General features: G+C 35.7%; 1 protein-coding gene across 1 annotated transcript; it reads right to left on the bottom strand.

Moving 5' to 3' along the window:
- Window positions 1-3,312: 3,312 nt before the first annotated feature.
- polr2c (RNA polymerase II subunit C) lies at window positions 3,313-18,770 on the bottom strand. Its single transcript, XM_030137365.1, has 9 exons — window positions 18,595-18,770; window positions 14,973-15,022; window positions 13,045-13,113; window positions 12,884-12,936; window positions 11,552-11,680; window positions 5,747-5,798; window positions 5,489-5,657; window positions 5,336-5,410; window positions 3,313-3,655 (listed from the first exon to the last, which is right to left on the bottom strand). The coding sequence occupies exons 1-9, from the start codon at window positions 18,678-18,680 to the stop codon at window positions 3,511-3,513; spliced, it is 828 nt and encodes a 275-aa protein (XP_029993225.1). The 5' UTR covers window positions 18,681-18,770; the 3' UTR covers window positions 3,313-3,510.
- Between the last annotated feature and the right edge of the window lie 125 nt (window positions 18,771-18,895).

The raw sequence follows: 18,895 nt of genomic DNA, 5'->3' as shown, positions 1-18,895 counted from the left end.
TACATTTGTTTGTGTCTGTCTGATGCAGCCACAGCTTTAGAAACACTTTTTTTTTTAACATGAATAATCATGAATGTCCTGAAATTTCTCAAGAAATATAAGTGCAATTTTACCAATATTCTGCCTCAGTTTATCATTAACACATGTGGATTATAACTTACAGATAACAGTAGATCTACAAATACACAACAGGCAGAATATTGGTAAAATCTCACTAATTTTTCTGGAGAAATTTCAAGGTCAAGTTTATTTATATATCACATTTACAACAATGCAAAGTACTGTACATAAGATATAGGTAAGATATAGGTTTAGGTTGTACATAGGTTGTAAATGTAAACATTTTCATGTAATTTTACTTTTTTCTAGACCAGAGCTGTCAAAACTCATTTTAGTTCAGGTTCCATATTCAGATCAAGTTGATCTCAAGTGGATCGAACCACAAAAATAATAATGGAATAACTTATAAATAATAACAACTCAAAACTTCTCTCTTTGTTTCAGTGTAAAAAAAATACAATTACATTATGAAAATGTGAATAACATGAACAATCATGTACAACCTGAGATTTTAACTCTATTCTGCCTCAGTTTATCTTTTACACATGTACATTATAAGTTACAGATCACAGTGGATCTACAAATACAAAAAACATTTAGTAACTGGCGGAATATTGGTACAATTACCCTATGTCTCTCAAGACATTTCAGGTTGTTCATATTTGTTCATGTTCACATTTTTTGTGAAAAGATAGTTTGTAAATGTAAATGTTTTCATGTAATTTTACATTTTTATACTATACAAAGAGAAAATGTTTGAGATGTCATCATTTATTGGTTATTATGAAAGTATTTTACTGGTCTGATCCACTTTAGATCATATTAGTCTGTATTGTGTGTCTTTAGTTTCCACTTACAACACAGATCAAAATCTTAACAGACAGATTGTAAATAGGATGAGTATGTTTCAGTTCGATGTTGACAGTTGTATATGTGCTTCTTTTTATGCTATTGACAGCACATTATCAGCTGATATGGCTGGATTAATCAAGTAGACAGAGGAAACAACTAAATGACCAGCTAACCTTTAACTCTGAGGTAAGACAGGAAGTCAGTGACAGCATGGATTCATCAGCTGTTCTCAGGGAATCTGGAAGAAAAAAAATCAACAACAAATAAGTCCAGTCTGCATCACATCAGAGAGAGCAAACTGAGAAATTATACATTCAGGTCAAAGGGAAAGGTGCATGTAAAAGGCTTTAAGTTAAAGTTATATCTACCTTATTTTGGTCCAGTTTTGGTCTTTCCAGTTGGATTCAAACCAGATTCAGAGCCTCACACCATGTTCCTCTGGTCCAGCCAAAAGAAGACAAATGAAATATAGGAAGCAATAATGACAAATGTTCTAACATAATTTTATATTGGGATAAATATCATTGCATTAGTTAGTTTGGTTTAAACTTTTTTTCTCCATTAAACTTGAAGGAAATATTGTTTATATCTCCAATCATCATGAACAGGACATCTCACAGCTGTAGACATGATCTGTCCCAATACTTTTGTCCATATAGTTTATAAACATCAATATTTCCTTATAGTTTAATGTGATTTTGCTTCCTCAGTAAGATGTGAAGAAAGTAGATGGTTAGTTGTGACAGAAAATTATTTACAGCCAGAGCATGAAAAATATTTTAGAAATTTAGAGGTAAAACATTAAACATCAGTCACTGATTGAAAAAAACCTAAATCAATGTTGATATACATGCAGTCAAAACCATCTCTTGAGGCACTTTAGAAACAAAGATAACAATTTAAACCAAAGCAATGATAATTATCCCAATATAAAACTATATTCTGACATTTGTCATTTTTGTTTTGTTTCCCAGACCCATTAGAAAACACCTGAATTCAACATGTCCTCATACTTGCACTAAATGGACAAAAGTAACAGAAAACATGAACCTGACAAAGATCCATATGATCCACTAAGTCCTCGGGTAGTTTGGATTATGACATTTGGGTCTGAAATGAACACATTTGTTTATGTTTTATAGTAACGTTCAGACAGACAGACCTGTTCTGACGTCCTCTTCTGGTCCACATCGTCTCCTGGACATTGATGGACGCTAAAGTGTCCAGATTAATCACAGAACTTACATCAACAGCTTCAACAAACCAGGACAAGCCTGACACCTGCACTGCTTGATTGTTTTTTTTTTCTATTACTGGGCAAAAAAATCCATAATTATTGCAGGATATTAATCTTTCAGCAAACTTTAACAGTAGTAGCTCAAAGGGAAACATGAATTCTACCCCATTTTCTGGATTCTGTTTTCCAGGATGAGGAAAATCTACCAGTTCTGGAAACTTATAACAACTGATGCAGTGAGGGGCTTCTCATTTTTTAAACAACCATCAGTTTGTAGAGAGCAGAAAGATTAAACTAAAGTATAGTAAAACCAAACTAAAAGATAGTTAAACCAGCCTAAACGTTGGCAAAACCAGTATAAAAGACAGTAAACTCAATTAAAATGTGGTTAATATAAAGTACACGGCAATACAACCAAACTATGAGATGGTTTAAACAGACCGTACATCGGTAAAACCAGTAAAAAAAGACAGTGAAATGAATTCCTAAAACAAAGATGGTTAAACAAGACTAGAATTTGGTAAAACAAGTCTAAAAGATGCTAAAATCAAACTACTTGATGGTTAAACCTGACTTAAAGATGGTTAAACTAGACTAAAGTACATTAAAACCAAATCAAGAGATGGTTTAAACAGACTAGACATTGGTATAACCAGTAAAACTAAACTATAAGATGGTTAAAATAGACTAAAATTTGATAAAACAAGTGTAAACTAGAAGCACTCGGAGAGCGCAGACCTCCGCCAAGGCTGATCAGTGCCCCCACCCCCCACCCCCGATCACCACCAAAATTTAATCATTTCTTCCTTATCCCATTTCCAACAAACCCTGAAAATTTCATCCAAATCTGTCCATAACTTTTGAGTTATGTTGCACACTAACGGACAGACAAACAAACAGACAGACAAACAAACAAACCCTGGCAAAAACATAACCTCCTTGGCGGAGGTAAATATGGTAAAGTCAAGCTATTTGATGGTTAAACTAAAGTATAGTAAAACCAAATGAAGAGATGTTTTAAGAGATGGTAAAACAAAGTAAAGATGGTAAAACAAGACTAAAATTTGGTAATTGGTTAAACTAATTTAAAAGGTTTCACACATTTCCAGGTTCTGATTCTGGCGTCAAACCCACAAACACAAACACATCTGACCAATTCCACATTTTATCTCAAAGATCTATCATTTGTTTTATTTCTATTATTTTTGGAATTATTGTACATTTGCGATTCTGTTTGAAAAAAAACCTTAAAATTCTCTTTACAGTGAATCCTTTGAGACCAGTGTGACTGGTTGTATAAACTCATCAGTCTTTGTGGACGTACTGATCCAGAGTCAGTATTCAGGAGGTTCACTGGTCCTTTAGTTGATGGTGAGGACGTCGCTCTGGATTTCATGGCTCAGCTGAGTCTGAAGGTCACTCAGCTTCTTCTTCAGAACAGCCAGCGCCGACATGACGATAGTTTCAGGTCGCAGAGACCCACAAGACTCCACGTTATAATAGAACCTGTGAAGGAGGGCTGGGGTTAGCAGGGTTCAGTTTTCTTATTGAATGTCCAAAAAACAGGCTTAATATGACTCTAGAACTCTGAGTCTATGTCAGTGTAACCTCGGCTTTCTCTGGGAATAACATTAACTGGTTCTGTGTAATATTAATGTTCCAATCTCTGACCAGCAGGGGTCAGTCTGGTACCAGAACACACTAAGGACCAAAACCACCAACGAACCAATGCTACACATCCACAGACTGTAACACTCACTGAATAAAGGATAAAGCTCATCGTTTCCACATCTGTATTATGGAATCATCAAGTTTTAATCAAACCAAAACTCATAGACACTTATTTTAACAGCGGCTAAAATAACACTGTGTCTTATAAAGTTGATGTATTGCGTCAGCTGAGAGTTTACATTATAGCTCTGTTAGCTTAGCTCTGTTTTTAGATGAAGCAGACTGTAAAACCACAAATCACCTCTGTTTTCTGTTGGGCTTGTGTTGTCAGTAGCTGAACTAAAGATCTGTTTGTAATCCTACAAACAAGGTCAGAACTGTCACACTTTAGTCTGAACTCTGCATCAACAAATGGCAACTTAGCAACAATAAGAACATCCCATAATAACTTTATACCTTCATAAGCCTCAGAATCAAACTCACCCATGTAGAAGAACCACTGACATTTATTTACATTTACAGCTGGAGAAAATTCTTTTTTATTTTATCAGTTATTTTCTGACTCTAAAAGTTGTTTCTTTATGGCTCTCATCCAATCTGGTCACTTTGTAGCATTAGTTTCCTCTTTTTAGTCACTACATCCCCTCTTGGTGTTTCCATTAAGTTGGTATTATCTTGGTGAGTTTCTCCTCTTCCTCTACTCCAGCTCCACCCCCTCATGTCCAAATATGTTCATTTAAAAAAACTCAAGATGGCAATGGCCAAAACTCAAGGCTTCAAATCTACATTTCACACGTCCTTATGACAGCGTCCACTCATTTATACAGCGGTTTGAAGTCACGTACAGCAGAACATCACAGTAAGAGTTTAATTTGTTCCGTGACCGAGCTCATTTTGCAGTTTACTTGTTTTATGAATCAATTTTCCCCACTGAAGGAGGAAGAAGAGAAAGAAGAGGAGGAGGAAGAGGGTTATTCTCTGAAGGAGAATCTCCTTCCATTAATCGTCATATAGTTGAATTTCTTTCGTTTTCTCTTCATTTAATTTGTTCTTTCTGCCCTCCCTTTCATCACTGTCTGCTCTTACCAGTGGTTTTATTATAAACTTATTCAGATAAATCTGTTTTGTTCTGATTTTTAAAAAGGTTCCTAAATGTTCCAGACCATCGTCACTAAATAAAGCAGCTGCACCTCCTCAACTTCATTCATCTGGATGGTTTTTCCTCCGTCCACTTTGAAACACTAGTTTTCATTTCCTGGTCCAGATCTCCTCCTCCTCCTCCTCTGTCCTCATTGTAGAGTTTCCTCATCTGCTCCTCCATCTGAACCTGTGGAGGCTCCACCTGTTGGAGGAACACCTGCTCCTCCTGACCATTTCCACCTACATTTACAGACTAAAATACTCAGGAGTCACAGTTACAGTGAAAGTCTCCTTCTACGGTGGTCTGGTACTGACAGGTTCTACTGTACCTGTCTGACTGATTCCACTTCACCCCTGTCTGAACATTCTCGTTACCTTTCTGGTTTTCCGTTGGGATCGTACGGGGCCTGAACCTCATCCTCTTCTATTTCTGAGTATTCGCTCTTGGGCCTGTAAGTCAGACGGTCAGGTGAGTTTCAGTGCAGTAATAATCACACACGAAGTGTATTTGACGGACAGGTAACGCACCACTCCTCAGGTCGGGGGTAAACAGTGTGTCTCAGTGCGTTGTCGGGGTCGTACTCGAACGACACCCCCGCCGTCGGGTTCCATTTGGCGTGTTCTTTACCGAAGCCTTTCTTGGCGTACGCCCTGAGTCGCAGTTCCTGACCTTTACGGAGTTTGACCAGTAAAATGTCTGCAAGGAGGAAGAGCACAGACCAGATGAAGGCCCAACCTCTGATTTAAGGGGAAAATAAAACTAAAAAAACAACTCCTTCAGCTCACCATCCTGCTCTACGTAGTCATTAGGGTCATTGTCCCGACTCCTGGAGGTCACCTGCACAACAATGGAAACATCTGGATTTAACACTTAAAAATAAAACAGTGAAAGAAAAACACAACAAACTTGCTCATCTGTCTGCTTCTCAGATCAGAATTATATAGAAAAACATGCACATGGAACATAAGATGGGAAAATCTAAGTATTTCACAATTAAACCAGACTTAAAGATGGACAAACTAGACTAAAGTATAGTTAAACCAAATAAAGAAATGGTTTAAACGGACTAGAAATTGGTAAAACCAGTAAAAAAAAAAAACCAAACATTAAAACTAAAATAACAAGATGGTTAAAACAGACTAAAATTTGGTAAAACAAGTCTAAAATATTATAAAAACAAAATTATTTGATGGTTAAACTAGACTAAAGTATGAATGAATGAATGAATGAATGAATGTTTATTTCAGTTAAAAAACACATACATATAAAAAAACAAACAAACAAACAAACATAAAATTAACACAATTTGTAACTGAAAAAGGAAGAAGCTGAAGCCAGAGGCTTATTTCTGCTTCTCCTATTCCCATCCTTACTCCAAGTGCACACCTGAAGTTGCAGCAGATTAAACTTAAACACAAATTATACTACATTCGGTGTTATAAGTCACTTTGTAATCATATTACTTTCATAGCCCTTAAGAATTTGACAAATTAAAGCCTTTTTGAAACTCGACAGTGAGCTACACAATTTCACTTCATCCTTCAGTTCGTTCCATAGTTTGACACCAATAACAGAAACACTGTGATATTTAACGTTTGTTCTTACTTTACATTTTTCAAACACAAACATCCCTCTTAAATTATAATTTCCTTCTCTTAACTTAAAAATTTTCTGAATACAAACAGGAAGATTTTTACTTTTAACACGAAACATAAATTCCATTGTTTTTAAATATACAATATCAAAAAATTTTGGTAAACCAGATTCTACAAAAAGTGGATTACTTGGTTGGAGATAACCAGCTTTGTTTATGACTCTAATAGCTTTTTTTTGGAGTTTAATTATCGGGTCTATATTAGTTTTATACACATTGCCCCATATTTCCACACACTATGACATATATGGCATTACAAGTGAACAGTACAACATATGCAAACATTTTTTGCTTAACAAGTCTCGAGTTTTATAAAGAATCGCAACAGCCTTGGACATTTTGCGTTTGATATATTCTATTTGTGGTTTCCAACAGAGTTTATGGTCAATAATCACTCCCAAAAATTTTGTTTCATACACCCTTTCAATTTCAATTTCATTAATTTTCAGTTTTATATCATAATTTCCCCTAGCACCACCAAAAACCATAAATTTTGTTTTATCTTCATTAAGTGATAACTTATTTATGTAAAACCATTTTTTTAACTTGATCAATTCCTTTTCCACAGTTTCTAATATTTGTTTCATATTTGTTCCCGAATAAAGCAAATTAGTGTCATCTGCAAATATTATAAATTTTAACTTACTAGATGCCATAAAAATATCATTTAAATAAAGTATAAATAACTTGGGTCCCAGAACTGAACCTTGTGGGACCCCACAGGTTACTTTTCTAAGTTCTGAATTTGTATTTCCAATTGATACATACTGAGACCTATTTTGTAAATAACTTTTTAACCAGTTTTGTGCCACACCTCTTATACCATACATTTCACATTTCCGGAGTAATATTGAGTGATCAATTGTGTTAAATGCTTTCCTTAAATTGATAAAAACACCAACAGTATGTTGTTTCTGATCCACCGCTGTTGCTATATTTTCTGCAAATTCCATTACTGCTAAAGATGTTGATCGGTTTTTCCTAAATCTGTACTGATGATCATTTAATATCCTATATTTATCTACATAGTCATCTAACCTCTTTACAGTTTCTCAAGAATTTGAGAAAATTGTGGTAACAGTGACACCGGTCTATAATTTGACACCATGTGCTTATCACCATTTTTATAAATCGGAATCACTTTAGCTATTTTCATATTTTCTGGAAAAGTACCTGTTTGAAATGATTTGTTGCATACATAAGTGAATGGTTGAAGGATACTGTTTATCAGTTGTTTTATGAGTGACATATCAATGGAATTTCTATCAGTAGATTTTTTATTTTTGAATTTCCTGACCACTTCCAACACTTCACTTTCACAAACTCCACCAAGAAACATTGAGTAATTGTTTTCGATAGCAAAATCCAAGTTTTTATCATCCTTTTCCCACTTGGTAATATCTTTTGCCAAATTTGGACTGACATTAACAAAAAAGTAATTAAATACGTTCACAATGTCCTCAAGTTTTTCCATCACAGTGTCACCAGTTTTAACAACATATGCAGAAAAATCCTTTTTATTACTTTTTTTAATCATATCATTTAACACTCTCCAAGTGCCTTTAATATCATTTTTATGTTTTTCTAACAACTGATCATAATAGGCTTTTTTATGTGTTCTTATGATTGCTGTTAATCTATTTTTGTATCTTTTATATTTATTCTCTTTTTCTTTTGTTCTGTGCTTCAGAAATTCCCTATAGAGCCAGTTTTTCTTCTTACAAGCCCTTTCCAATCCCTTAGTTAACCATGGTTTCTTATTCTTTTTAAAATTTTGTCTATATTCTTTCACAGGACAATGTCTGTTGTACAATGTCAGGAATATGTCTAAGAAAGCATTATATGATTCATTAACATCACCTAAACTTCATGCCAGTCATAATTTATTAGTTCCTCCTTTAAGGCCATAATTGCTTCTGGTGACTTTGTTCTAACCAAACAAGGTTTTTGCTTATAGTTGGTTAAAGATAATTTGTTGTTCATTTCCAATTCTACAAAAACTGGTAAATGATCACTTATGTCAGTCAGAAATAGACCACCCGTTATCTCACCCTCAATAATATTTGTAAAAATATTATCAATCAATGTTGCGCTTTCCAATGTGATTCTACTTGGTTTTGTAATTACAGGATGAAAACTCAAACTAAACATAGTATTTACAAATTCTGCCGTTTTTGCATGTTCATTCCATTTCAGCAAATCAATGTTAAAGTCACCACAAACCAAAATCACCTTATCAGAATATTTTTCATATAAATCAGTAATCTCCTTATTAAATTTCTCAATGCATGACCCCAGTGTCCTGTAAATACAACTAAGAAATATGTTTTTATGTTTTTCCATCTTAATTTCAACCGTTACACATTCCATCAGATTGTCTATAGCAACTGTCAAATCACCATTTATCTTACATTTCAAATCAGTTAATACAAATAGGGCCACGCCTCCTCCTCTTTTATTGGCTCTGTTTTGCCAAAACATGTCATATCCTTCTAATTCATCATGTAACCCTTTCTCATCACTCAGCCAAGTCTCTGAAATTGCTATTACACTAAATTTATGCTGAAATTGTTGCAAATAGTCTTTAATTTTTATCAAAATTACTATAAAGATTCCTGCTATTAAAGTGAATCACCAAAAAACCCTTAATTTTAGACTTATACTTGTCTTCTGAATAATATTCACATGTTGTATTAATGCTCTGGTAGAAGTGGGTCTCTGGATCAATATCATTCTCTAAAACATAGGGTTTGTGATCTTGAAAGTCAAAAGACTTAAATTCAGTGTATTCACACATTCTCATATTTCAATCCCCAACAATAATTGACCTCATAGCTCCATCACAACAAAATTCAGATATGACATATCTCCACTGGTCCACCTCTGTACTTTGTTCTTCATTTTCATTTGTATTGATCAAGCTCAGTTATGTCTCTAATAACAACAACTTTCGCCCGTTCAGGAGTACCATTTAGTCTTATCATTACCTTACAATTTCTTACCCACGTGTCTTGGATTTTTTTTTTCCTTTTCCAAGATTCTTGCTTGTCTTGCAATTGCAGCACTTCTCTTTGTTAAATGTTCATTTGTGTACACCCCTGTGCCCTTAAGTTTTTTTGCAAGCTTAAGCACTTCAATCTTCTGTTTTCTACTCACCAAACGAATAATAATGTTTGGCCTCTTACTCTGTTTTTGGGGTAAGGTGTGACAAACAGCTATATCTTTACGGTGTAAAGGAATATCTTTGCTGTTTAAAAACTTAATAACTTGTTCCTCCGGAGAGTGTAATTCAGTGTTTGATGCATCCTCACCGTCCTTGTCACCTGCTGTGATGCTTGCATAAGTGCGATGGTTTGTCTTTAGTCCTGTTATCATTAAATCATCCATCCTTATGCACTGCTCCAAATCTTCTACTCTTCTTTCCAGTTTGTCTATTTTCTTGTCTTTTTCCCTGATCACCACCTTCAATTTCCACATTTCCTCAATTAAATCCAGTAGTCCCCTCTGTTGTTTTGCCACCTTGCTTAGTTCCTCAGATATTAAGTTCAAAGACTTCTTAACTTCTTCCATGTCTTCTGCAAGCTTCTTAGTTGCCATGTCTCCTGTGTTAGCTTGGATCCTGGCCTGGCCTGGTAGCTGGCTGCTGGTGGTAGATCCCGGTCCGGCTTGGGAGCTGGCTGCTGGTGGTAGATCCCAGCCTCATACTCTCCAGGCTCATCCACAACAGTTTGCCGGAGTCCAGTCGTACCCGCACTCTTCAATTTAATTGGGTATAAATCCTGAGCGTTACCATGTTGAGCACAAAGGTCTTCTTCCGGGTTTTTTAAAACCCTAAATTGCCAAACACAAAGTCACAACAGTAGCGGTCCTGGTCGGGAGCTGTCACTCTCTATAACACTAGATCCTGAGATTTGACACTTTAAAGTTTAAACTCCAAAACGAAAGAAAGGAGAAAAGACGGCATTCAGCGTCTACGCGGCGTAACCCCTCAGGTTGGTGGCTCTGCTGCAGCATAGTATAGTTAAACCAAATAAAGAGATGGTTTAAACACAGTAAAATTGGTAAAACCAGTATAAAAAAAAGTAAAATTAATCTACAAGATGGTTGATGATGACAAAAATTTGGTCAAAAAAGGGTCTAAAAGATGGTAAAAACCAATTTTGATGGTTAAACCAGACTCAAGGATGGTTAAACTAGACTAAAGTATAGTAAAATCAAATAAAACTAGAAGCACTCGGAGAGCGCAGACCTCCGCCAAGGCTGATCAGTGCCCCCCCCCCCCCCCCCCCCCCCCGATCACCACCAAAATTTAATCATTTCTTCCTTATCCCATTTCCAACAAACCCTGAAAATTTCATCCAAATCTGTCCATAACTTTTTGAGTTATGTTGCACACTAACGGACAGACAAACAAACAGACAGACAAACAAACAAACAAACAAACCCTGGCAAAAACATAACCTCCTTGGCGGAGGTAAATATAGTTGAAAGCGTAAAAGTTGGTAAAACCAGACAGTAAAACTAAATTAGAAGATGGTTAACAGACTAAAATTTGGTTTAAAAAAAAAAAAAGGGGGGGGGGGGGGGTCTAAAAATTGGTAAAAACCAAACTATTTGATGGTAAAACCAGGCTTAAAGATGGCTAAACTAAAGTATACTAAAATCTGATTCAGAGATGGTTTAAACAGACCAGAAGTTGGTAAAACTAGTGAAAAAAAAAAGTAAAACTAGATTAAAATTTGGTGAAAAAAAAAAAGGTCTAAAAGGCAGTAAAAGCTAAACTATTTGATGGCTAAACTAGACTTCAGGATGGTTAAACTAGACTAAAGTATAGTAAAACCAAATAAAGTTACAGAATAAACAGAGTAAACATTGGCATCTCAGCTCTGTCTGATCTGGGTTTACAGGTTCATGTCCTGGTGGGTACTGGACTCACTGGGATGACTCGGGGGTTGTTGGACAGCAGGTCCCGTGAGGTGACGTGTCGTGTCTGGTCCTCAGTGCATCGGACGTCCAGGGTCAACTCCACGGAACACTCAGGACAGAAATCATCACAGGTACAGTCCTGAAGGAATAAAGGAGCACAAACAGGAACGAGTCATGAAAGTGTCCACGGTGACAGATGAGTGTCTGCTGGGTTTTATGTGGTGGCTTTAGCAGCTTTAGCTCAGATGTTTCAGACATTCAGAGCTCAGGTATGTTAGATAAAACGCATGTTCCCCTCTGACAGACACCTCTGATGTGGTTATATTTAAGGAGTTACATTAACAAGACCATCAGAGGATTCTCACATGTACTTTAACATATTTAATTACAACAAAACTAGCTTAACCTCAGTGCATTAGCTGATGTTAGCATTAATTCACACTGGTGTATGTATGTATGTGTGTGTGTAAATATATATATATATATATATATATACACACACACACACACACACACACATATATATATATATACATATATATATATATATATATACACACACACACACACACACACATACATATATATACAAACATACACACACACACATATATACATATGTGTGTGTATGTATGTATGTATATGTATATATATATATATATATATATATATAAAATATAAAGAGAGAGAGAGAGAAAGAGAAAGCGCGCACAATAATAGATCTACTAAATCATTTTTTCTACCGCAGCTAACCATCTACTTTCTTCACATCTCACTTAGGAAGAAAAATCTACCATTAAACTTTCAAGAAATATTTGTTTTTATCTCAAATCATCACAAACAGGACATCTTACAGCTGTAGACATGATGTGTGCCAATATTTTGTCCATATAATTTATAAACATCAATATTTCCTTAAAGTTTAATGGAGATTTTATTTTAAAATAATTATTTACAGTCAGAGCATGAAAAATATTTTAGAAATTTACAGTAAGAACATTTAAAATCATAGTCATGGATAAAAAATAAAAATAAAAAAAAAATCAATGATGAGACAAATTAATTAACAACCATATCTGAGGCATTTTGGAAGCAAAGATAACAATTTAAACCAAACTAACCAATGCAATTCCGATGCAAAATACTGACACATTTTAGCTGAACATTTATCAGCTACTATTGATGACATTAACATCAGATGGGCTATTATTGGAAATGTTTTCTATAATTCCTTCTGCTTTGTCATATCAGGAGAAGGTTTTTTAAGCTAAAACGCAGGTGGAGATGAAAAAACTTATTCGTGTGAGTTGAGTTTGACGAGTCCATGTGATGATGCACTTACCCTTGAATACTGCATTTTGTCCACGATGTCGTCACTAGTGAGAGGAATGAGACCTAACAGAAGAAACACAGGTTACAGCCTTTGACCTTTTATCAAACTTCAATAATGTAGAAAAAATCATATCATTCAAGTCATTTCGAAGCACAGATGTTTGTACGAACCGACTCTGTGTGCGATAAACTCATCATGGAGAACTGATGAATTAGCATCAATCTGGATCCAGTCAATAGCTGTGAATGGAAACAAACAGAAGAGACTCATCCAGGCATCGCAAAACAGGATTAAAAGGTTAGTGATAGTATACTGGTCATTTACTTATAGGGGGACATTTCCATGGCAACATACATAAGTCTAGAAGAGGTTCTGTTATAGATCAGAGGCATCAAACTCATCTTGGTTCAGGTTCCACATTCAGATCTCAAATGGGCTGGATCAGTAAAATAATAACCTAGAAATAATAACTAAATGTTTTTCTTGTTTTAGTGGAAAAAGTAAAAGTGTGATTTTAACAATATTAAGCCTCAAGTTACAGATCACAGTGGATCTACAAGTACATAAAACATTTAATAGAATATTGGTAAAATTACACTGATTTTCTTAGGAAATTTCAGTTTGTTCATGGTTGTTTAGATTACTTGCAGAATTTAATGATAGATAGATAGATAGATAGATAGATAGATAGATAGATAGATAGATAGATAGATAGATAGATAGATAGATAGATAGATAGATAGATAGATAGATAGATAGATAGATAGATAGATAGATAGATAGATAGATAGAGACAGATAGACAGACAGACAGACAGACAGACAGACACTTTCTCATCGTTGCACGATTACACAATGAATGAAAATCTGTTTGACAGCAATCCCCGTCACAGCAGATAAAAGTATAAATATAAGCAAAATAGGCTTAAAATATAAAAATATAAATAGTTAGTAAATTTAAAATAGGAATATACAAAAAAAATTGTAGATGTAAACATTTTCATCGTGTGATTTTTATCATGTAATCTTCCTTTTTCATCCTAAAACAAACATACAAATTTGGAGTTGTCAGCATTTATAGGTTATTATGCTATTTTACTGGTCATTTTGGGCTGAATGTGACCCTTGAAATACAATGAATTTTACACCCTTGACTGTTAATATCTTCAGTGTAATTCTTTAACCTCATGGGCTGGATTGGAGCCTTTGACGAGCCGGTTTTGGCCCACGGGCCGCATGTTTGACGCCCTTGTTATAAATAGTTGAACAAAGTGGATGAAAAGAACTTCCTCCTGAACTCTACGGACCAGTTAAGTCCAACAGGTGAGGAAAAGACAAATAAAACACTGTTGCAAAAATGACTTCTTTAAATTCCACTCAGTCCCTGCTGTAGCTTCAATAACCATAAAACAGCTTCAGTTATGACACTGGTTGTTTTGTTTCTTGTTAATCTTTAATGTCTGTTTCATCTTTCTGCATTTTTCCTGCCTTCACATGCATTAGGAATTATGGGAAATACTTGTTACAAACTCAAAAATTGCACATGAATGCCCCCTTGTGTTGTATTTTCCACTGGAGAACTGGGAAAAAATGTTGATACACAAGATGAAAATAACCTTTGACCTTTTCAACATAATGCAGAGCAACGGCGGATTCATGGCCAAAGATAAACAATGTTTTTATTAATGTTCTGCTGCTGTTAGATGATGATTTTGCACATTTATAGTATACACAATTCACCAAAAAGAAAATTATATAAAAAATGCTGTCAGATGAATTAACACATCCAAAACTGGTTTACCCAAGTAGCAGGTCACCATAAATTGTGCGTCAGCCAGGATTTTTCATTTTACTACGATAACAAAAGCACTTGAACACAACACACTCATAATTTCCAGTTCACAAGTGGAAAGGATCATCTCCTGATAGCACCTGAAGGCAGCATTAATGTGATTTTCTTCTTTTACGTCTTCTCTATTGTTTTGTTTGGCACATTTTTTTTCCATCTTTTTCTCCATCTCTGCTCTATCAGATCTTTTGTATGTGTTACTGCATTAACACTACAATAACAAATCTGGTTTAAAATTATAAAGTGTTACCTATTGTTGGAACCTCTGACATGAAGACACGACGAAGAGAGTTTGCAACCCTGGAAAAAAAAAAACAACAAAACAATATTATCACATTCCTGTTACTGATAGGATACAACTCCAGCTCCAACAAAGTAAAATGTGAACAAAAACAGAATGTAATTAAAGCTGCAAGCAGCATTGGGCGGGACCTCGCCCCGGGCGATCCGCCTCCCTTGCGATCCGCCTCCCGTGACCGTTGACACCTCAGCTCCACTCACACCTCTCCGTCCCCATACCAGTTCCCACCCTTTAGTGTCTGTCCTCCTTACATCTGTACAGAACACCAGCGACCCTCTGCTGAAACCACCATCACCTTTAAATGAGACTTTTATTTTGGAAACCCTACTGTGTGTATGTGCATTTGTTTTGTATGTGAGAGAAAGAATCAGTTTGAAAAATGAATTGAAATTGTATGAATAAATGAGTATAAAAGTGATGATTTACCACATTTAAGGCTTTTATTTTGGAAAAACCCTATTGTGTGAGCATGTGTGTCTGTGAGAAAGAGTACTTTTGAATGAAGAAACATTGTAAAAACAGTTGAGTGTTTGGTCATAAAAATGAAAAGAAATTATGTAAGACATTATGTATTATTCTTAATTGGGGTTTTATTTTGAAAAAATGTACTCCGTGTACTTTTGAATGTGTGCAAAATTTCCAATATCCACAATACAATGCAGTAAAACCTGTTTTAAAATTTAAAAAAAAAAAAAAATTTGGTTTTTCTGGGACTTGAACCAGGGTCCTCTTGTTCAATAGGCAGCTACATTAACCACTGCACTATAGACAGTCATGTAAAGTGTGCACCAGAAAGAGTTTTATAGGGACTTTGTCATTGTGAAAAGTGAAACTAAACATACTCTTCAAAAAAATCACCATAATTCCATAACCGTAGGTCGTATCTGAAAAATTCTTTCAGTTTTGGATTCTGCAGACTTGTGGGAATTTAATGATATATAACTTTCTTCTAAAAAGTCTGAAATGACTAAGCAGTAATTGCAGAAACATAGCGTAACTTTCAAAGGCAGATTGCCAACTTCCTGTTGGAGTTAGCTCATGAGTGTCAGTGTAGGATTTGTCGGCTCAATCAGACCAACATTTTGGCATTTGTTTCATGTTTCTGTGACATTCCTACTTGCTGCTAGGGTAGATTTTGTGTGTTTTTTAGTACAAAGGTGGCGCTACAGAGTCCATTTTGGCACCCAAGGGGTTAATTTTGATATTGAATCAAAGTGTTCACCAGCCATGACATACATGGCAAATTTGGTGAGTTTTGGAGCATGTTAAGGGGGTCAAATGGCAGTCTAAAGTGGAAAAAGTATGAAAAGAAACAAATTGTTATAAATCAATAACCGTACACCCTATCTCCAAATTTTTTGCATGTGAGTGTTGTGCTGAGTCCCGTGAACGCGTAGATATGTCATATGTAGGGAAAAACTCCAAAGTGAAAAATGAGTTCCAAACATCGCAACTTTGCGGGCTCGTAAAAAAAAAACTAAGACAGTTAAGACTAAGTTACGAGATCACTTTTTTTGAGGAGAGTTCACTCTATCTTTTGGTGCTATTTAGAAGTCAATATGACAAACGGTGTCATCGGAGTTAGTTTTAAAAATTTTATTTTGAAAGGCATATTGCGAACTTCCTGTTGAAGATAGCTCATAGGTGTCAGTGGATAATTTGTAGAGCAATGTCCAACCAACATTTTGGCATTTGTTCCATGTCTGTATGACTTTCCTACTGGCCACTAGGGCAGTTGCCGTTTTTCTTCACATAGGTGGCGCTAGAGAGGCCATTTTTGCACCTATGGGGTTAATTTTTTCATTTTATCAAATTTTTCGCCAGGCCTGACATGTGTGCCAAATTTGGTGAGTTTTGGAGCATGTTTAGGGGGTCAAAATCCAGTTTAAAGTGATGGCGGAAAAAAAAAAAAAAAACGAATGAAAAACAATAGGGCCTTGCTTGCAGGCAAGGCCTCTCACTGTGTGAGAGGGCCTTACCTTTCGGCTCGGTCCCTAATGACTAGCAAATTACATTACAACCCAAACTGTCTTCATAGTAGAAGACTGCAAACAAATCAAATGTTTCAGATAAAAATGTGTACAATTGAACTATATTATACCTCATCTTATCATTTCCACATGTAAATTACAACTACACAACACAGTAGATCTACAAATACACAAAACATTCAATAACAGGCAGAATACTGGTGAAATTACACTTACTTCTCTTAAGACATTTCAGGTTGTTCATATTTGTTCAGGTTATTCACATTTTTGTGAAAAGGTAGTTCTTAATGTAAATACTCAAGTTTACTTTTTACGCTAAAACAAAGAGAAACACTTGGAAATGTCATTATTTATACATTATTATGATAGTATTTTACTGGTCTGACACATTTTAGATCATGTTTGTCTGTATATGCCCCCAGATCTAAAATACTTTTGACACCATTCACTGTTAATATCTGCAGTGTAATTTTTACGTCACAAATTCATCCCATGACCCAGACTGGACTCTTTACATGTATGTTTGACACCCCTGATCATGTACTGATAGGACTAATGGTTCAGAAGTTTTTAATATTTTAGTTAACCACATGGTTTTGGTCACTGGAGACGTGTGAGGTCTGGTCGGGTACCGCGGTGAAGTCACTTTGACGTTCGATATTCAGCTCCACCCTCTCCACCGACTCTCCGCTCAAGCTTACGCCCGGTGAGCAGCTTGAGGGCCGGCAGTTTAACGTTCTATATTCGGCGGGTATCCTCCTTCTCCACTACCATCATCGGCCGTCCGCTCAGGCTTACCCCGGTTGAGCGGCCTGAGGACCGGACACCCGCTTCTCACTGCGAGGCAGTTTAGGGACCGTCACAAAAAAAATTGACCCACACCTCTAACCTGTAATTTATGATTTTAAAAAATGATATAAAATTAATGAAGTGATATAATTGAAATGTAAGAGGTGTGTCTTGTGTGCCCCGACTAGTACTACAAATTATAACGCTTTTGGAGTCCACAGGTCACATGACCTGGACGCTATTGAGCAAAAACCTGAAATTTATCTTTAAAAAATTTATATAAAATTAATGAAGGGACATAATTGAAATATAAGAGGTGTGTCTTGGGTTCCCAGACCAGGGCTATAAATAAAAGGACTTTTGAAGTCCACAGGTCACATGACCTGGAAGCTATTGAGCAAAAACCATTAAATATGAATAAAAAAATTATATAAAATTAAGGAAAGTATATAATTGAAATAAAAGAGGTGTGTCTTGTGTTCCCAGACCAGGGCTATAAATAAAAGGCCTTTTGGAGTCCACAGGTCACATGACCTGGAAGCTATTGAGCAAAAACCTTAATTTAGGATTAAAATATTGATATAAAATTAATGAAGGGACATAATTGAAATATAAGAGGTGAGTCTTTTGTGCCCAGACCAGGGCACAAGAGTGAGTTAATAATTTAGCGGATAAATCACCTTAATGTTTAATTTCCGTATTAAAACTGATTCCATTGTCATTGTTGATAACAGTAATGGCCGCTCTTGGCCTCACGCGCTGTTCTAATAGGCAAATAAAACAACACTTACGCCAAATCAGTGTTTTCGATGACAAACTTCACATTCTCGTCTGTCAATTCTGTAATTTTCACGGTCGGCTGGTTGGCATACGGCATTTTAGGAGTGAAATAAGTCAATAATACGTGTCAAATGCTGTTCACTTGACTCCACTGCCGCTGCTTCGGATTGAAGACCTCCGTCGACATATTTACCCGTCGCTGATTGGTCAAAACATGGTAAACGCCATTGCTGATTGGTTATACAGAGGAAAAATAGGCAGGTCTTCTTTTCACTTCCGGGTCACGCTGTTCCGGTTGAATCTTTTCGAATT

Source organism: Sphaeramia orbicularis, chromosome 6, assembly GCF_902148855.1.
Source record: "Sphaeramia orbicularis chromosome 6, fSphaOr1.1, whole genome shotgun sequence".
NCBI lineage: Eukaryota > Metazoa > Chordata > Actinopteri > Kurtiformes > Apogonidae > Sphaeramia > Sphaeramia orbicularis.
Note: the sequence above shows the minus strand (reverse complement) of the source record. Positions and strands in the feature narration are given on the sequence as shown.